This window comes from Trichomycterus rosablanca, chromosome 12 (genome assembly GCF_030014385.1).
Source record: "Trichomycterus rosablanca isolate fTriRos1 chromosome 12, fTriRos1.hap1, whole genome shotgun sequence".
Classification (NCBI taxonomy): Eukaryota; Metazoa; Chordata; class Actinopteri; order Siluriformes; family Trichomycteridae; genus Trichomycterus; species Trichomycterus rosablanca.
Genome location: NC_085999.1, coordinates 33,617,833 through 33,639,512, shown reverse-complemented (window position 1 = coordinate 33,639,512; position 21,680 = coordinate 33,617,833). Strand labels below are relative to the sequence as shown.

Genomic DNA, 21,680 nt, shown 5'->3' with positions numbered 1-21,680 from the left:
AACAAGTCAAATATTTGGGACAGATCATTTTGAATGACTTTATGGAATTTCCCTCTAAACCTAATAAATGGCTGTGCCACTTTTGGCAGTAACAATTGCAATCAAATGTTTGCTTTAACCTTTTTTATTAAGTCTTTATACTGCTGTGGAGGAACTTTGGTCCCAATTGTTTTCAGCTACACTGGAGGATTTTTGAGCCCAAATTGCTTATTTTAAATAGCCCTCATTTTGTTTTTTGAACCATTTAGAGGTGGTCTTGCTTGTGTTCTTCAGATCATTGCCCTGCTGCATAACTGAGACAGACATTCTAGCAGCTTCTGATTTATGGCATACTTGCTTTTAATTACATTTTAATTGCCATTTACAATAATTAGTAACATTTAATTACATGTAAGCCCATTATTAAATACAAGTTTAAACAAATGTGCAATATGCATTTTTACTATATTATTCACTATTATTTTACACAACAGTAAATCATATTTTACAGTTTTTCTCCTTCTGAGATCTTAGGTTAGGTAAGAATTATAATTATATATTAGATTGTATATAATCATATAATTATTATGATTTGTATAATAATCTGGATACAGTACAACAAGTTAGTATTATTATTGTAGTGGAAGGGTGGTGCATAAATATATTGAGTTAAACTCAAAAAATACTCAGAATATATTTTGATATTCATGCTACATGACCTGCACAAATGCACAGTAGAAATTGCCAGACCTGCAAGTGTAACATTTACAATAATAATCTACAAAATTTCTGTTTTTATTTTATAAATTTCATTTAAAGCTGGGTTCACAAAATTTCATTTGCAAGTGTTCAGGAAAATAAATGTTGTTCATAAACAATGAATTCAATACGAGTCTGAAAACTAGCCTTGTGCAGGTACAGAAGAGGAGAAACAAAGGAAACAAAGTGAAAGTGCTTGCACATTTTATTTCTTTATTCAATAATTTATTTTAATCAACTGACATCAAACTACTTTGCTAACTTATGAATTCTTTGTTAAAATGCCTACATAGAAATGCTGTAGAAAGTGTTTAGCATGCACTTTTCTCTTATTTTTTAGCATCAGAAAAAAGATTAGCACTGACGGTATTATATACTACATTACACACCTAAATTATAAATAAATAAGCCAGGTTCTCATGTCTGAAATTGTAAAAGTTCTGTACTAAAGAATAACAATAAGACTAATCATGTTGCTGTACCTCGTGCAACTAAACCAACAGTATCAAAAATGCTTTTTTAATAATTCATGTTTAAGATAAAGAAGTGGTCTCGGATTCCTCCTGCTCAGCAACACAGAAAAAGCAAAATGTGTCTCACGATTCAAATTTTGTATTTTTGCATAATCTGTCACTATTACACTACTTATAATTTACTTTTCCTCTGTAACCACACTACACACTAAATCAGTCTAATGCACCATAAAAGTACAGAGCTTGAGCTAAATATTTAGGGGAAAAATGTTATGTTGCACTTATTTGCAACTGTACCATTACTTTTTTGGCCCAGCTTGTGAAATACTACATCAGATTGCGCTCTGAATTTCACTGTAATGTTCATGGCCATTCCACCCGCCATCAGTTTCTGCTGGATCTAAAGAAAACAACATGACTTATTAGTAAATACTGCAGATTATTTAACCTCATCTGTTGTGATTAGGGAAAAATGCTAGAGAAACTGTAGCAGCTGTTCACACTAATGCCTGGGTAAAGACTCAACTTTCTGCTGCTGAACTGAGGTGAGCTTTACATAGTTATAAATAGGATTAGAGGCTGCCAGGCAAAAAGAATGTTCTGCTCCAAAATTGGCACCTTAAAGCACAACTGAACTTTGTTGCCAATCATATGGACAGAAAAAGCAAGAGGCTTTTTTTGTAGTTCCTACTGACAATTCCTGACCCATGAGACAAATTTCATTTTTGTACAAGGTGACAGTTTGTGGTTTTCTTTTTGACCATTGCCAGTGTTTTGGGTACATCTATCAAAATTGTCTACAAAGAATTAGAAGGCTTTGTGTATATTAATGACCCAACAGTTCCATTTGTAGGTAATTTACATTAAACTTCTCTGTACTCCAGTTATTTACTTACAGAAAAGGAACAAATGTTTTATAAAGTTGTTAAAATTTAAAAAGTTCAATCACATACACTACATGGCCACAAGTATTTGGACACCTGACCGTGAGCTTGTTGGACATTGCATTTAAAAAACAAATGCTATTAAAATAGTGACCTCTGTGATTTTCAGCTCCAACAACTTTTCTGAAACAGCTTCTAATAGGACTTTAAAGTATGTCTGTGGAAAATTGTGCCCATTCAGTTAAAATAGCATTTGTATTACTGGACATTAATGTTGGTCAAGAAAACATTAGTTTAGGTTTCAGTTCATTTTAAAGCTGTTTAATGGGCCTGAGGTCAGGGCTTTGTGCAGGCTAATGGAGTTACTTCAAACCAAGCTTTTCTTCATGTCTTGCACATGGGCACAGTCATGCTGAAAGAGGAAAGGGCCTTCCCTATTGCTGAAATGTTGGAAGCATAACATTTCCTTTATATACTTGATTTATTGCACCTGTTAGCAATTGTTGTGTAAAAGAGGTGTCCCAATAGTTTTGTCCATAGTGTACATATAGCGTGCATGTCCCTTACAAATGTACATGAACTTTTAACTTTAACTGTAATGTGGAATCTTGTTGAATATCAGACCAACCTTGTCCAGAATTGCAGCCAGGAGTGCAGGGTCGTTCATATTCTGATCCGACTGAATCTTCAACCTGATAATCTGAATCTGTCCTGTGATTACTGCACAAAGAAATACAATCACATGCATCAAATTAAAACAATATCATGAAATATTCCATTATTCATTTTCCATAAGTTCTTTATTCTGGTTAAAATCCTGGAGGACACAGGACATCAATTTATCATACCGTTACACTCACTCTGCCAGATTTAAAGAGCAGCCAAATTCTGCATGTTTTGGGAAATGGAAAGAACACAGTATTTGTGGATGCCCACATGGATATGTAAAGAACATATACAGACTGTTGCAGACATCAACTCAGGTCCTCATGAATGATGATGCTGTGGAACACCATACCCACATCATAAAATCTTTTGTAAATATGAAATTAAAAACAAAATGAGAGTTGAACTTGCCTCCAAAACAAAAGAAAGGTTGAACAAGAGAACATTGTGCATCACCAGCCAGAGCATTATTAATGAAACCACAGTCTTCATGTCCCATGCCGTTATTAGGTTCTCCAGTTGCCCATGGAATAGTGGTAAAGTTGGTCTGGTTTGACCATTTCCAGGTATCTCTGAACAGGCCAATCCAAACACCCCACCCTTGACTTAATATGTTTATATATGAGGCTTCGTTTGAGTCTCGTATGGTGACCAGATCAGTGTGAAACTGCCTGCAGTAACTCTGCGCTTCAAACCAAGTAACCGAAGTAGTGTAGGAAACAAATCTATCATTGCCAGTTTTATTGCCTGTGGAAAAATAAGCACAAGATCAAGACCTTCAGATGTAAATACAAAAGTTAAATCTTAAAAAAAAAAAAAAAAAAAAAGATCCGGCTCCTTATTGGGAGCCGATTCGTTTTTTTTCTTTTCTGTCAAAACCGCACGTGATTGGTGAAGATACGTGGTGGCGTTTGTGTGTTTACACTGAGCGGGGGCGGGAAGGGTTACAGACACACAGACAGCGTGCACACGAACAGGAGGGAGAGAGAACTCAGCGCTTTACACAAATCAAATCACTTTGTCACGTCACATTAACACAGGTGTGAAAGGTGAGTGAAATGCTTAGGTGCTCAGTCCCTCTATAGCAAAAGAGAAACAGGATCTTTTCTGAATGCTAATCGTCACTAAATACAAATACTGTCACCTGGATGCTGATTTTTCTTTTTGTTTTGCACATTTTCATTAATACATTGTTGAGTGATGCTTCGTTGATGTTCTGTGGTTTCACTCTAGATGCTTGTTTATTTTGTTTATTAGGATTTTAATGTCACATTTTACACTTTGGTTACATTCATGACAGGAACAGTCACCTCACTTGCATGTCTTTGGACTGTGGGAGGAAACCGGAGCACCCGGAGGAAACCCACGTGGACACGGGAAAGACATGCAAACTCCACACAGAAAGGACCCAGGCTCTTCACCTGGGGATCGAACCCAGGACCTTCTTGCCATGAGGAGACAGTGCTACCCACTTAGCCACCGTGCAGTCCCACTCTAGATGCAAATTTACAAATAATTTACACAATCAGACCTTTGTCTAATTGAGATGGGTCTTTGTTTTTGTATTTTATAATTTATTGTTGTAGCACTCCGTTTCATGTTGAGTATATAAATAAAGCAATTTAAATAATAAACATTTGATAATGTTTTTTTTACATTAGTAATTCATTTTACATGTAATTTGGTAATAAATTAATTTAAGCAACCAAAAAAATCTAAGGAGCCACTGGGAGCCGAAAGAGCCGGCTCTTTTTAGTGAGCCGAGCCAAAAGACCCGGCTCTCTAAAAGGAGCCGAAATTCCCATCACTAGTTCACAAAGCTGAGCAGTTAGCAATGCTATCCAACAACAAGGGCTTACTACCAGTCTGGTAATCTAACCACACATTAATCTAAAAAAGCCTAATCACACAAGACTTCACATTCTGTTTTATTTGCAGAATGATTACAAGCTATAACTGAAGAGAACAGCTTTTTATCAAGTAGCCTATTTATTACATAAAATAAAAATGCCACTTCAGATTTCCACATTAATAAAAAAGTCTTTATTTATAAAAAAAGATAAACAAAACTTGTCATTTTTCATTACAAAATGGGCAAAAAGAAAACAGACAACAAAGTGCTAAACACTGAAATTAATACCCCAGTTAGTGCCCACCGACGGGTCTTCTTGGTGGCAAAATCATTGATGAGGTCCTAAAAGTCCAGTTTTCTTGCCAACTGACTTTCAATGGCTATTAGCCTTATGTAATGGCCCAATAATAAATATTAAATTAATTTTCGAATTAGTACACTATTGCAATGGTGTGGTAGGCTATGCAAACAAACATTTATTTAGAGTTTACCTCATATTATGGATAAGGCATCATGTTATTTCTAATTTTGTGTTATGCAGTTTTTAGCACTGACAATCGCGGTGGTATTGAAGCATTTTATAACCACAAGAGTTCATTTAATGTAGGCTATTTGCTTTCACATTTGGGCTCACCTTTCTTGGGAAAAAAGTTCGTTAGCAGTTGCTTTCCCACATTTTTTTCCTCTTTCCTGCCTCTCTTTTCTTTTCCCCAAAATCGGATTTAGATTTATTGGGCATCAGCCTCCATAGCACGAATACAACGCGCACTGCCGCTTCAGAAGAATGAACGCCAAGTTAAAATGCGCCTAGCCCGGTGAAGGCGGACTAAACCATTTCGTGCAAGGGGTGAGGGTACCTGTCCTCACACACTATAAGTAGGCTAGGACCAAGGACGGATTAAGGATAGTCTGGACCCCTGGGCAAAGAGTTGTGATCAAGGGCCCTCTAATGGTATGCCCTGCTCTTCTCTAGGGCCCCTGGTAGGGGCTCTCATAACCAGGGCCCTCTAAAATATGCCCCCCTCTTTCCTAGGACCCCCTAATAGCCAGAAGTCGAAGTCAGAGCAGTGCCACAACGCCTCATCCATTTTCATAAGGCCCCCAAAAGCATGGCTAGGGCCCCCAAAAGCATGGCTAGGGCCCCCAAAAGCATGGCTAGGGGCCCCAAGAGGCCCTGGGGTCAAAGTCCCTAATAGTCAGAGGATCCTTAAAATGGAGGGCCCTCGGAAATAAAAATATATCGTATCAAATGTTGATAGGCATCGCAAAATGTTTTGGGCCAGGGCCCCCCCGGGGCCCCCTGACCTCAAGGGCCCCTGGGCGCTGGCCCCACTGGCCCGGTCAGTAATCCAGCCATGGCTAGGACACACAATTCAATCCATCAATCAACTGATTTATTTACCCAAAACATTAAATTTACATTAGTCAGCAACATTTATTGTGATCTTTAAATTATATTAATATTTAAAAGAAAAAAAAAAAAAATTCCCGACTCCTCAAGGGCCCTCCCCGACTTGGGGCCCTGGTAACCCAGTCCCACTTTTCACCCCACTACGACACCCCTGCTGCATGAGAAGTTCTCTACAATTTTTACAGGATAACATTAGGCGCTATAACAGCACCTTATTAAAGTTTCTAATGTAAAAAGGTTAAGATGCAGAAACACTAAATTATACACACTCAAACCAAGTAAAATTAAACACTTAGTTTTTGAAGTTGATGGTTTTTCTCCATTCTTGGCACCCTGTTTGTATTTGCTCAGTTTCTCTGTGCACTCTGGTGAGCTGTGCTTGACACATGACACCCTCACTGGCCAAAAAGGGCTAAAGCTAGAAAATGCCTCGGTCATACAAGACCTCCATCATTTTTACATACCATACATTATTTTTAATATATCAGTTTTTGGAGGGTCTCTGACATATTATAAAATTGTTTTAATTTCTAATAATAAAAAAGCTAAAGTATTTTTATGTAGATTTCACACACTAAAAACTTGAGTTAAGCTTGTTTACATTGTTACCATTTCATTAGATTTGCTTTTTAGTAATTTTTGGTCCTTTTAAGCATTTGTTTAAAAATGCTCAGGTTACAACTATTATCACAAATGTTCTTGAATCATCAAATAAATGCTACATTTTCACTTACCATCAATGCATGCAAATCTTCTAGGAAGTGAACATGGTGCATCATACCAAGTAGCAAAAGTTGTCAGTACACAGCTTTGATCACCATTTCCGTTGTCAGGCTGCCCGGGCTCCCACATGGTCTCGGTCCCTAGTGGCTCATTTCCCATGGACCAGCGCCAGCTATTGATGTCATCGTACAGCCCAATCCAAGCGTTGGAAGTGAACTGTTGTTCCTGAGCTACACTTTGAAGTTTAACTAGGTCAGCATTACTTTCGAAGGTGGCTAGATCATTGTGGTAGGTTCTGCAGTAAGTCAGGGCATCTGTCCATGTCTTTCCCTGCTGGATAAGATAATACTTACGAGGGACAGACAGGACAACCTGTACAACACCTGTAGACAAGATTTTAGAAAATTGTAGTCAGTGCAAATGATATACAAAAGTAGATTTATTTTCCATATAGCTGTAATTAAAATAAAATAAAAAGGCTGATAAACATTTATATGCCAATTTGTGTAACTATTTATCCTACAATCATTACTCATACTTTCTGTAGTTAAAAGTTTCTCACACAGAATTGACCATCAGTTTAGGAAGATCAATGTGCTAAAGTGGTGCGTATAACCATAAATTTTTTTACTTACCTGTGACAATGAGTATGAACAAAAGTTGCTCCATTGCTGATGAATGTGTTATTGATTGATGACTTACTAAAACAAGCAAAAGAAATGCAGTTAACACCTTACATAAGTGATTCCTAAAAAAGTTCCTAAAAACAGTTCCTCCAGTATTCATTTCAGCACATGATCACATCTGAGATTTATCACAAATGAATACGTCAATTTTTTAGGTTTGGTAACTTCAGAGAAAAATCTAAAGAGAAAAGTCTAGAAAAAGTTAATTTAAAAAGATATTGCAAATATCTTAAGTAATAAGACAGCTAACATTTTAAAGTAGGTCAACGGGTACCTTAATATAAACAAGTAAAAATTCAGTCATTTATCTTCATTACAGCTTATCATCCTTCTAAGACTAGTTCTTAACCAGACTTAAGTTTTATACTCTTACTCATCCTCATTTTCCTATGACTATTTACATCCCAGGACTAATAGTCCTGTTTTGATAAGGTGACCTTAAATTGTGTTTAATTTTGACCTTTAGCTTTGTAATTTAACACTGAGCCAGTGCATCGAATAAATCACTGCTATTAGCTTTAAAAAGCCTCAAAGGTCTAGTAGTGAATTAAATTAAGAGAAACCTGCTTAGAGAGATTTCAAATTTGTTCAGCATGAACGCCACCTCCTATTGTTATGCAAGTTTCATCTTAAATGAATTGATGCAAGCAGTTCTAGTCTAGTGGAATCAAGTCCAGTGCTTGGGTACTAAACACTGGTTTTATTTGGTTTGGGCACCCTCAAACCTCCCTGATCTTTAAATAACTGCAGTGAGTAAAGTGATAGGATGTGGCTTGAAGGCAGGCAAGCAGGTAGGCGTTTTGAATAATAGGCTGCCAGCTGAATGTAAAATTGTGAAGCACACAGACATACAAGACTAAAACAAACATCATTAAGACACAACACGATTAACTTTATCACAGCTGCTGTTAGACACAAATTGCTAAACCTTCAAAGCACAGCTGCAGCTTCATCAGTAATATCATGTTCTACCTGACATTTTACAGTGTTGCTAAAGAAGCTGAAACTGCTTATTGGTGAACCTGCATTACATTTAGGGGTGACGACATATTGTAGATCATTCAAGTTACCATTTGATCAGCTGTAAACAGTGCAGCAGGAGTTGCATCCTGGGTGTGGCAACCTCTTGGCCATTTTAAACCCAAACAACAACATAAGCAACACATACTGCCATTAATAAAAAGTTAAAAGCATTAATCCTACTTAAATAAACAAGAGCCATAGGGGGCATGGAGAGCATAATATACATACATACTATTTAATACAAAGCTTTACCAGGGCTGCAGTGTGAGTAAACAGGGCAGCAGTGTGTCAACAACACAATCTACATCAAAGTTAAGAATGAGGACTGTTTACAATGTAAATATTTGGTTAAAATATCCAAAAACTCACTGCATCAGGTGTTCTATGGAAAAAAATGACACTTCTCCATGAAAAAGTGTAGGGCTGTCTTAAATCATACACAATATACTATACAAGGTGCCTATACAGTGGGGCCAAAAAGTATTTAGTCAGCCACTGATTGTGCAAGTTCTCCTACTTAGAAAGATGAGAGGTCTGTAATTTATCATAGGTACACTTCAACTATGAGGATTTTTAAAGAATTTATTTGTAAATTATGGTGGAAAATAAGTATTTGGTCACCCACAAACAAGCAAGATTTCTGGCTCTCACAGACCTGTAACTTCTTCTTTAAGAAGCTCTTCTGTCCTCCACTCGTTACCTGTATTAATGGCACCTGTTTGACCTCGTTATCTGTATAAAAGACACCTGTCCACAGCCTCAAACAGTCAGACTCCAAACTCAACCATGGCCAAGAACAAAGAGCTGTCGAAGGACACCAGGAAGAAAATTGTAGACCTGCACCAGGCTGGGAAGAGTGAATCTACAATAGGCAAGCAGGTTGGTGTGAATGAATCAACTGTGGGAGCAATTGTAAGAAAATGGAAGACATACAAGACCATTGATAATCTCCCCTCGATCTGGGGCCCCACGCAAGATCTCATCCCGTGGGGTCAAAATGATCATGAGAACGGTGAGCAAAAATCCCAGAACTACACGGAGGGACCTGATGAATGACCTGCAGAGAGCTGGGACCAAAGTAACAAAGGCTACCATCAGTAACACACTACGCCGAGAGGGACTCAAATCCTGCAGTGCCAGGTGTGTCCCCCTGCTTAAGCCAGTACATGTCCAGGCCCGTCTGAAGTGTGCCAGAGAGCATATGGATGATCCAGAAGAGGATTGGGAGACTATCATGTGGTCAGATGAAACCAAAATGGAACTTTTTGGTAAAAACTCAACTCATGTTGAATGCTGAGTTGCATCCCAAGAACACCATACCTACTGTGAAGCATGGGGGTGGAAACATCATGCTTTCGAACTGGCGACCATGAATCTAACCGAACTGGCAGAGGACGGACATATACTTGACCAGATAAAGTCAGACTGACTAGGAGACAATGAAACAGACGACTGACCCAAACCCGAGTACCCGGAACTGGAGCCGGCAAACAAACAGATAGACCCCTGGAGCCTTTGGGGTCATTACAAGGACATGGGGCGGTCACGAGCATTGGTAGCGGGCACTGGCACCCGGACCACATCAGCAGTGGGCACTGGGGGAAGTTTAACATCCCCGGGGGGCACCGGATGCCAGGTATAAGCTGCAGTGGGCGCTTTGCTGCGTGAAAATTTGGCTCTCATGAGGCCCTCAAACACCTTTACCGAGTTCAGCTCAGCTCCCCTGTCAGACCAAAGCTGCCTAGCCCAATCAAGAGCAGCACCCCTCAGTCTAGACATCATTTATTTATTTAAGTTTTAACGCCATGTTTAACACATTGGTGTCATTTAATGGCAGTAATAGGTATTATTTAGGTGTCTTCGTATTTTGGTCCATATTATATGTTCGTCTAGACATCATAAGCAGCACCTTGTCTGTTTCAGCTGGCTGGGGGTCCAGAAGGTTCTGCAGGTAGAGCTGGCTCTGAAGAAGGAAGCCTTCAACCCAAGGATCACTTCCATCATAGGGAGCTGGCCTACTGAGAGGGAAGGTCTGAGGGAACCTCATGGAGTCAAATTCAGGGAAGCCTGGAACATAAAACATCTCGCTGTGTCCTTTAGTAGGGGGAACTATTATGTCACGCGGGGCTAAGGACAAGACAAAGGGGGCGGACACACGCGCAGAGATGTATAAACCAAACCAAGATTTATTATTAACAAGACATGACAGAACAAACAAGGTGAAACTAAACTAAAACACAGCTACCTAAGGCTAATATGACTAAACAGTCTAACTAAGGCAAAACTAGGCAAACATAGCAAACTAGGCAAACATGGCTAACTTGGCAAACAAGGCAAACTTAGTGAACTAGACAAACATAAACTAGGCTAACTTGGCAAACATGGCAAACTAGGCTAACATGGTAAACTTAGGCTAACATGGCAAACTAGGTAAACATGACATAAGTATGCAAACATGGCAAAACTAGGCTCACATGGCATAACAGGAAACAAGGCAAACGAGGCTATCATGGCAAAACATGGCAAAACATGGCATAACTAGGCAAAACTAGGCAAAACTAGGCAAAACTAGGCAAAACTAGGCAAAACTAGGCAAAACTAACCTGGAGCAAGGAAACAGAATCCAGCCAGAGCCAAACAAAAGTCAAATCGTTCCCAAACCTATTCTCCAGCTTTCCTCTTTAATAGAGGGCAGCTGGAGCTGATTAGTCCAGGGGAACCAATGGTGAGAGGAGGTGTGGCCGGAGACAGAGTGTGCTCACGGGGAGAGGGGCGTGGCAGACAGAAGCTCCAGAGCACACAGAGGCTTCAAGTGTGACACAAGATGTGTGAGCAGGACACCTAATATAATTTTTTAGATAGTAAAGCTTGTTAGCTGAAAAATGCATATAATCATAAACATATCAAAAAATACTAGAAACATTGTTCTTTTAAAAGCACCTGTACCCCAGCTACAGCTTCTGTGCAAATGTGCTGCAATGTTCTGAGTTATATCAAACAGCAAAAATTAATTGCTACTTCTTTAAATTGTTAAAATATTTCAAATAGGGCTTTCCTTTAACTGTTGACACAAATTTGGAAGCATTAATTTTCAATAATTAATTTTAAACATTTGTAATCCATAAGTGACTCTAATAATAATTAAAAGGTTTGTCCACATTGACCGTTCTACCACCACTTTATCCTATTCAGGGTTGTGGTGGGTACAGTTCACTGAGCGAAAGGTAGGACACCAGAAAAACCCAGACAGGTTGTCAGTCTGGGTCCATCACAGGGCAAACATACACACTTTCACTGTGGGAGAAAACCAGAGCTCCCAGAAAAAAACCCACACAGACAGTGGGAGAGCATGCACACAGAAAGGATCCGGACCACTCCACCTGGGAATCTAACGCAGGACCTATTTGCTGTGAGACTGCAGTGCTTTCCATCCAGCCTCTTTGTACATCCATCTGCCCAATTTTTTTATCTTTACACTGTAGTACTCTTTATAATTTATACTTTACAGTTAATACGTTACAATCTGTACCATCCTTCCACCCATCCATCCATCCATTCATCCACCCAGTGCACAAAACAAGGTCCATACAGTCTTGGTTTGATCAGTTGTTGGTGTAATGCAACTTCAGTGGCCTGCATAGAGTCCTGACAACACCACTGAACACTTTTGTGATGTTGATCTTAAATAATAGAGACACAAATGTGGCCTCTCTTTAAAGCGGCATGTTATCAATAAGTTACTATTGATGTACAAGATTATTCTCTATAAACAGACACACATTTTTTATTGTTCTGGTTATTTTACTCAGTGGGGTTTCTTTCATCATTCTGATTCACATTAGGTGTTAAAATAACTGCTTCATTCTGGTCAATGCCAAGGTGGGTCTTGTGCTTCCTGGAAACACTGGACACAAGATTACATACAGCCTGCACAGGTCACTAATTATTTTTATTACTCTTATAGCCAGTCATTAATAACACGCTGCTGGAGCATGGAACACTGTTCATACATAGGCAAGCTTATCTTGCAATGGTCTAAAAAATGTGTAATGCCTCATGACCTGCTTTTCATTTCTCTATGTGGTAAGCAAAAACTCTCAGCTTCAAAAGCACAGGTTTCCTTCTTGCACACCCAGCCAGGAGTGTGTAACGCACACTTGAGTGTTGACAGTGTCACCTCTGTTCCAGCAGGTTTTAATTTATGGCAATCTTATAAATCCTTTTGATGGTACTTGGAGTACAACTGGTAAACTAGACACATTTCCTTTCAGCATAATGGAAACCATAATCACAATTGAAGAATTGGGAGGCCATATAAAGGTACACAATGTTATAGAACTTTCAAATACATCATACAGGTTTCCATCTGTATATTTCTACTCAAAGAATAAATGTACATCTGGACACATGTCCCTTACAGATGTCATCAAAAAGTCTGACTTTATATTTTATTTCTCATTTCCAAAAAGTACCAGACACAGGAAGCAACATACTGCAACAAAATTCGGGACAGTATGGAAAATGCAACTTTAAAAATGCAGTGTTTCTTACATTTCATCTGACTTTTATCCTATTGCAGACAGTATTAACCCAAAATATTTTCTCCGGTCAACTTCTTTTTCTTTACAATATACGTCCATTCCTGCATTTCAGGCCTATAACACATTCCTGCAACACAAAGTTAAGACGGGGCAATTTAGGGCCCACATTTGTTTGCATTTTCCATACTGTCCCAACTTTTTCTGATTTAAAATGTAGTTTATCTGTCTACTGCTAATCCAAAAGCTTTGGAAACTAATTACCTAAACTGTCTGAAGAAACTCTGGCTCTTTACTAACAGTTGGCTCCCAACGTTCAACCATAAGAGCTGGTTCAAGACTGACAACAAAACATTTATGTTTTTTAAGTGTTGATAAACGAGTGAAGCTTTTTCCACACTGTGAGCAGTAGTATGGTTTCTCTCCCGTGTGAATGCGCTGGTGAGATTGGAGATCACTTTGCCGTGTGAAATTCTTCCCACAGTGTGAACACTGATACAGTTTTTCTCCAGTGTGAATAAGCTCATGTCTTTGGAGGTTGCTCTGTTGAGTAAATTTTTTTCCACACTGTGAGCACTGATACGGCTTCTCTCCTGTATGAATGCGCCGATGTCGTTGTAGATCGCTCTGAGTAATAAAATTCTTCCCACACTGTGAACAGTGATAGGGTTTCTCTCCAGTGTGAATGCGCTGGTGTGATTTTAAATCATTTTGAGTAATGAAGCTCTTCCCACACTGGGAGCAATGATAAGGTTTTTCTCCTGTATGAGTGCGCTGGTGTTTATTTAGAGTACTCCTTTCACTAAAACTCTTTCCACAGTATGAGCAATCGTAAGGCTTTTCTCCAGTATGACTTCGCTGGTGTATCTTGAGAGTACTTGGTGTAATAAAACTCTTACCACATTGTAAGCAGTGGTAAGGCTTCTCCCCAGTGTGAATCCTCTGATGCATTGAACTGCTTGTGGAAGTCAGATTCTCTTGTTTTATTTCCCCAGAGTTTAGCAGCCGTATATATTCCTCATTGTGGCATCTCTTTATGTGTTTATGGAGGTAAATTTGAGATGTATAGCTGAGTGGACACAAGGAGCAGGAGAACACTTCTAACAAGGCCTTGGTATTTTCTGGGAGGAAAAAAACCTGATTCATTAATTTAATACTAAAATATACAGTATAATAAGAAAAACTGTTAATATACTAGTCAAATATTTACCATGCTTTATTACCACATATATTTAATAAAATACTGGTCCAGATTGCAGACAATTTAATCTAGCACAATATAGCCCACCAGTAGCACTTCCTGATTGCACAGCCATGCTATTTACCAATAAACAATATGGCTTGGCTTTGTTTTTGTTCTAATAAGCAATTAGTAAAATCCCATAGTCCTATTTGCCTCTTCATGATTACCATGCATTTTTTAATAAGAGACAGATCTGGACTGCAGACAGGCCAGGCAAGCACACACTTTCTACTCTCTACTAAGCCACACTGTTTTAACTCTTGGAGAATGAGACCTGGCAGCTTCTTGCTGAAATAGCTACAGACTTCCTAGGAGAATATGTCAACTGTACCTTCGCACATATGCAAGTCACCTATGCCGTGAACACTGATGCACCCCATACCTTGATAGATGTTGGCTTTTGGTTTCTTACATTTAATCTGACAGATATTTAATCTGCAGTGTTCGCTGGGAGCTACTGGAACTTAAAAAGCCCAGGACATTAAGTCACTGCTCTAACTGCTTTTAAGACTGGGCAGGACTCCAACAAATGTGTCTGTACAGTGGTGTTAAAAAAATAGCAGTCCAACATCATTAACCTGATAAATCACTGTTTTTAGTAGAGCAAATAATGTACTTGAAAGTGTAGTAGAGTAATGAAAACAACACCAAAATAGCCAAAATGGCAAAGGCTCAGCCAATAATCACCTCCAGAAAGATCAAGGAACATCTGAAGTTACCAGTGAGTACAGAAGATGATTAAGTGAAGCCAATTTACCAGCAAGAACTCCTTGCAAAGTCCCGTTGTTAAGAAAAAGACGTCCTGAATAAGGTAAAATTCGCCAAAGAACACATTGACTGGTCCAAAGAGAAATGGCTCAACATTTTGTGGACTGATGAAAGCAAAATTGTTCTTTTTGGGTCTAGTGGCCGTAGACAGTATGTCAGACGATTACCGAGCACTGAATTCAAGCCAAAGTTCACTGTGAAGACAGTAAAGCACGGTGGTACAAAATGATGATATGGGGATGTTTTTCATACCATGGTGTTACGCCTAGTTATCACATACGAGGGATCATGGATCAGTTTAAATATATCAGAATACTTGAGGAGAAATGGGTGTTTCAACATGACAATGACCCAAAACATCTTGGTTACAGGCAAACAAGATTGAGGTAATAGAGTGGCCAGCCCAATCCCCTGACTTCAATCCCATAGAGAACTTGTGGACTGACATCTGAAACATGTTATTTTGAGGCAAAACCCCAAAATGCAGAAGAACTGTGGAATGTAGTCTAATCATCCTGGACTGGAACACCTGTTCAGAGGTGCCAGAAGTTGGTCGAATCCATGCAACACAGATCTCGGAAACAATTGTTATACCACTAAATATTAGTTCAGTAATTTAAAGTAAAGTGAAACCTCAAACATTTTTTTAAACAAGTTTTTAAAGAAAAATGCTGGCACTGCTATTTTTTTGAGCAGCCTAATATTCATTTTTCTTAACTTTCTGTAAAGGATTAACACAAACTGGCTACATGTTGTTAATGTTCTGATTTACAATTGAAAGTGTAGTATTTTCAGTGCATTTGCATTTATGGAAATAAAAGTTATAATGATTTTGCACTTTATTTACTTTTTTTTTTTAAATCACTGCTATTTTTTTGAACGCCACTGTATATGAGCAATCTAAAGTGTCTGTATCTGTATTATTACAAACACAAGACAGAGAACCATGCACTCAGTAGAAACAATTAAAAATGTCATTTCAAGGCAAAAACTCACTGGCCTAACAGTGTAGAAAACATGGGGAAAGCAAAACTTTAAACAATGCCTGGACATTACCATTTGCTGAACACTTTTTTTTCCACAGGTAATCAAATGTAACACCTCTGGCATACTCCTCCTCATACCACACCAAGAGTTCCTGTCCTGGTTCAATGGGTCGACAGCAACGGTAAAAAACAGACCCTTGAAATTGGAATGCTACCAGATTCTGCTCCTCATTATTACGAGCACAATTCACAAACCTGAGAGGATAAAATACAAAGTGAGAAAGAAAATATCAAAAAAGATTCAGGAATACAATCAGGTAACACAAATGACAGAAAAGGACGAGAAAGGCAGTCAAATAAGAGGGATTTAAATAAGAACTAAACAAAACACCACCTGGCTGAAATGAGTTGAAATGAGTTTGTGTTCCTCACCTCATCCAGTTAGAATGGGTCTCTTTTTTGGCGTCTATGTATTTCTCAAAGTTCCCACTCTTATATATCTGTAAAAAACGTGAAGATTATTACTGTAACAGGCAGAATGTTGCTAAGTTTAGGTCAATAAATGGAGAGATGGTTTGCAAATAGGCAGAAGTGGCATCTAAGGCAGAACATCTAAACCTTGTCTGTACCATTCTCCCCAATGCTTGGATCAGAATTATGTTTGCCTACTATTTATTTATTAAGATTTTAACGTCATGTTTTACACACTTTGGTTACATTCATGACAGGACAGGTAATTGCTGGTTACAGAAGATTCAAGTCTAGTGAACTCAAGTCAATTTTGTATCTATATTTCACCTCATTTGCACGCCTTCGGACTGTGGGCAGAAAACAGAGCTCCCACGAACAGAACATACAAACTCTATACAGAAGGGACCCGGTCACCCACCGAGCCACGTGCCACCCTGTTTGCCTACACTTTTTGCCTATAGTCCACAGACCTGCCAACCTTGAAAGAATTTTATGAGTACAAATCCCATAAAATTTGCAAGTTTTATTATCAGAACAGCTTGACAACGGTGTTGTGCTTGTTGCTTCACATGGGCTGTGTGTAAGCAACATTGAAATGTAGCCCAATGCTTTGCTTTCCTTAGTTACTCCATAAGCATATACTTGTAAACCATTACTTTTGGACAGTTACTGCAATCACACCACACACCCAACATTGCATTGAAAACAAAATATTGTACAAGAGGTATAGCCCATGGAAACTCCTTCCACCTGAGAAATGAAAGTAAACTGAAGACATTCTTTGTAAATAAATAAATAAATAAAAGCATTAAAATAAATGTGCAAAAATAGCTGTTATCAATATCAAGTGAAAATGAAGCGATCCGATTGGCCGAAAGCACTCCGCTTACGCGCAGATCTCTGTGGCTCAGCGGCGGAATGAACTTCAGTGACAACCTGGTGACAACTTGACTGGAACTGGCGAAATGCGAGATCAAACGATATGCGTACTTTAGAACATGGAATCGTACAAGTATACTAGGAGGTCGAAATGCATGCCCGTTACACAAAATGTGTACATGTTGGCAGGTCTGAGTCCAGCATCCTAACCGCTAAACCATACTCCATGAGGTTTTCAGCAGTTTTCTAATGGACTTGCTCTCAAAAGCTTAAATGCATCTTTCTTCCTCTTGTGTCCAGGCTTTAGATACAGATGTTCTACCCCGCCATCAAAATATCACTTTTCAATAATGTGATTGAGCCTGTAAGACAAAACTATGTTATTCAAATAAAAGCTGCTCACCACCCAGGAGTATCCACTGTTCATGGCTTCTTCTTGTTCTACCAGTTCTCCCTCATAGGGTCCAAAATGTGCACCAACTGGAACAGTCTCCCCTTTATTAAACACTCCTAGACCTGTATCAGGAATATTGGACTCCCGAGCCTCTAGACCAGGGGGAATGGTTTGTTTGGCTCGGTCTGTGACCCCCATAAGGACAGGGTTATCAGGAATAAAGAGAGGCAGACCATGAACCTGACACTCGCTGATGAAGAAGGATCTGCACTCCTCACAGTCTGGAAAAAAAGACTTAAATTATGTATCAGCATTTTCTACATTCTTGATTTCAAGACTAATGGAACAGGCTGAACTGTTTTCTTACAAAGGAAGCTGTCATCTTCAGATTCTTCCTTTTTGACCATCACCTTTAGAATCTCTTCATTTTGTTGGTCCATGGGGCTGATATTGGCCAGACAGCTTGATGTCCCTCCACCTTTAACATTTAATAATGTTATCTTAGGCCAAAATGTGAAAACAAACCACACATAGAAAAAAATGTTACTAGTGAAACAAACATCACTAATTAAATTGACAGAATTATCATATCGTGAGTGTGGAGGTTAGAATACATCCCAATGTCTTACAGAGGTCAGGTACTTCCTCTTTGACAGTGGTCTTCGGAATTTCTTCATTCTGTTGTTCTACATTGGTGTTTTGTTCCAGAGAGTTTGATGTGTCTTCATTTACTGTTGCACAGGCCTCCATCTTCACATCCTTACAAAGCTAATAACCAAGAACAGATACTGGTGATACCTTTTAATTTCCACACTTTATGAAACACAGTAGCAACTGTTTGTGATCTGCAGAAAACTGCATGATGTAAAACACATTACTCATGCTGTCCATCCACATTATGAGTCAGTTTTTTTCAAAATATGAGTCAAACCACTGTTGTTTTTGTGATCCTCTAGGTTAGCACAAAAAAGAGAGGAGCAATAAACGATCAGTTTTTTCCAAATAGATAGGTCACAGTGTTGAACCAGGGCAAAAATATGCAACAGCTGTAAGTTAAAGCTTTTGGGCAGTGCTGGTTCTCAGTCCACCGAAGAAACACCCAACAGAAATAGAGATAGGAGTTGGAGAATATCTAGATGTCAGCAACTAACTGAAACTGAAAAAAATAGCATGGTAATTAAAAAAAAACAAAAAACTGAAACATCTTACAAACCTTTACATTTATTTTTGGCATCCAAGCACCAGAATGATGTAAAAACATACCGTAACTGTGCAGATTTTGACGTGTTACAAAAAGCAAACAGCTACAAATTCTAATTCTGATTACAGACAGCTGGTCATCAGAGAAAATGTGAATTTAACAAACACAAGCCCTAGAAAAGAGCGTGGTGTGCTCATGGAACCAGTCAGAAAACCAGGACAGTCACACAGTTTAGCAATGGAATCCAAGGTCATGGAGTTTTTCATAATGTATCCGGACTGTACACAAACAAACTGAAGAAAAGGACATTGACTGTAACTTGGACAACAGCGATAATATACACACCTGCAAACATCCTTATTTTCTGTAAATGAAGAGGAATAAAACAACTTAAGCTGTAATAAACTTGTGAAGACAGCTGAAGTCCTGAAGACATTAAGAAGTGGCTTTCAAATATCTGATCTCATCAAGCATTAAAGAAAAAGACTGAAAATTTTCTGATATTTTTGTGTGCGTTTAATACTTATATGATAAAATACCAACAAATTGGTTCTTTAGCATTTTATTTACACAATCCTACATATTTTGTTACATGTTAACAATCTGCCAATTGTTCACTTTTGAGATAATAGCATTTAAATTAAAGAAAGGGCATTAAAATTATGAGGGATTAAACCAATTAAAGCTTGAAATGCAAAAAAAGTCACCTCTTTTTCGGGTGACTACTAGTCCATCTGCTGCAAAGTCACACTGACATAAACAAATAATAAAAGTGTTGTGGGATCAGCCTGTACGGAACACCGTGAGAGAGGGAGTACAGATGGATGAGTGATGCTAACAGTTAGCAGCAGTCCAGCTAGCAGTTCCAGTCTAACTTACCTTGTGTGATTAAAGCAGCTCAAATCCGACCACAAGAACCATGTTTTATTGGAACATTATACATCAGATTTAAGTGCTAATGTAAACACAGTTTGATATTTACATCATTAACTCCTCTACATTATCATCATCATTAGCTGTTGTTGCAGGTAGCAAAGGATTTTAGGAAATTAAATAATGCATCAGCGCCTCTTGCTGGACTTGAGTGGAAATGCAGCCTAAGTTAACATGGACTGCACTGCGCTTGCGTTTACAATACAGTATATATACTGTATATCTTTCAGGTTTATGTTTATGCTTGTTTTCAATTTCTCCAATTACAGAATCAACCTATAAACATAAAGCGAAATAAATCGGTTAAGTAAAAATTACTTTAAAAGAGACTAGTGGAAATGATTCCTTTGAGTTGGTGCAGTTTCGTCTCTATAGATACGTTTAGTCCAGAAAGAGGTGCTTACTGTGATTACTGAGCTCTGTTACAGCCTGTAGCAGCAGATGATGATCATTATGAGTTGATAGTGTAGAGTTCTGCTGTCTAATGTGCTATAAATTATGCTAATTAATGCTCATTTACATTTACATGCTCAGAATCTAAACCAAATCCAGAGATACCGTGAAACTCATCGTCAATTAGTCCTGGAAGTGACAGTTGTGGCCTAGCGGTTAAGATACTGGACTAGTAATCCAAAGGTTGCTGATTCAAGCCCCAACACTGCAACACTGCCACTCTTGGGCCCTTGAGCAAGGCCCTTAACCCTCAATTGCTTAGACAATACACTGTCACTGTACTGTAAGTCGCTTTGGATAAAAGCGTCTGCTAAATGCTGAAAATGTAAGTGGCGTTAAGGTTAAAAGGCGTTAAGTTTCAAGGTATTTTTCCCATAAGGATGTTTGGGAAACCTGTTAATGCGTTCCATGGTCCCGTGGAACTGCATAAATTTTAGGCTAATGTAAAATAATGAGGGTGTTTTTGACACTTATATACACTGAAAATAACACAAATATAAAATAAAAAAAACACTGAAAAACAATTAAAGCAGTTAAAATTCAATAAAAATACAATAAAACCTGTTCTTTACTTCTACTTCTTAATTGTTTTCTTACGCTTCTTAATCATGAAGATGCTTGATCTTGGAATACCGGATTCCGTTCAGTAAAGGCGCATTTACAACAGCTGTACTGTTATTTCCTATGGAGTGTGGCGATGCACAAAGCATAACATGATTTATTGTACTAAAACAACAAGCGAGGAATTTTATAAGTGGAGAAAACTTATGAGCAGTGATAATAAAGAGAAGTTTAGTGTTTCTGTGTCGTTCTTTTAATACATTAAGTCATGTTAAGCTTTTTTTTTTTAAACAATAAGTGTTTAGACTCTCTGAAAATCTGATTCTCACAGTTTCTGAGAACTTTGAGCTATAACGCAAGTTTAAAAGGGAAACAGGAGGAAAATCCAGCTAGACACTGATACATGCAGATGCTTTCAGAGTGGATTTGACGGTTATTCCACACAAATGCAGATTCGTCTCATATTCGCACTTTGATGACGTCTTACTGCACCACTCAAGTCGAGCGCTGAACAAAGAGGCTGTTCATTGGTAATTTGAAATTAAATGAATAATTTAAAAAAAACTGAACACGCGTTGAGTTTAAGGTAAACGTTGAGTTTAAGGGTACAAATTTCTCGACAAAGGGCGTTAAGTTTCAAAGATTTTGAGTTTAGGAAACGTTGAGTTACAAGGTACCACTATATTAAAATACACCTTAGATCAGGCATGTCCAAAGTTTTATATTTTATACAGCCCGCGTCTTGAGTCTTAAATTGCATTACTTGTGGCCCGCCAGCACAAACAAACAGAAAAAAT

At 38.4% G+C, this 21,680-nt stretch overlaps 1 protein-coding gene across 6 annotated transcripts in view; it reads right to left on the bottom strand.

The window, feature by feature from the left end:
• The window catches only part of LOC134324282 (histone-lysine N-methyltransferase PRDM9-like), a 48,059-nt gene extending 28,169 nt beyond the window's left edge, over positions 1-19,890 (bottom strand). Inside the window, exons 1-11 of one of the 6 annotated variants that reach the window (XM_063006030.1) lie at positions 19,816-19,890; positions 18,365-18,503; positions 18,103-18,213; positions 17,745-18,016; positions 16,424-16,491; positions 16,062-16,246; positions 7,383-7,448; positions 6,759-7,130; positions 3,173-3,508; positions 2,724-2,815; positions 1,087-1,611 (exon numbers count right to left, since the gene is read on the bottom strand). In XM_063006030.1, the coding sequence (XP_062862100.1) occupies positions 1,468-1,611; positions 2,724-2,815; positions 3,173-3,508; positions 6,759-7,130; positions 7,383-7,448; positions 16,062-16,246; positions 16,424-16,491; positions 17,745-18,016; positions 18,103-18,213; positions 18,365-18,485 (1,767 nt within the window). In that variant the 5' untranslated portion in view covers positions 18,486-18,503; positions 19,816-19,890 and the 3' untranslated portion in view covers positions 1,087-1,467. Of the gene's footprint in view, positions 1-1,086; positions 1,612-2,723; positions 2,816-3,172; positions 3,509-6,758; positions 7,131-7,382; positions 7,449-12,884; positions 14,116-16,061; positions 16,247-16,423; positions 16,492-17,744; positions 18,017-18,102; positions 18,236-18,364; positions 18,504-19,281; positions 19,337-19,643; positions 19,683-19,815 lie in introns of those variants that run through there. The other 5 variants (XM_063006031.1, XM_063006032.1, XM_063006033.1 and 2 more) reach the window with 5 other exon arrangements.
• Between the last annotated feature and the right edge of the window lie 1,790 nt (positions 19,891-21,680).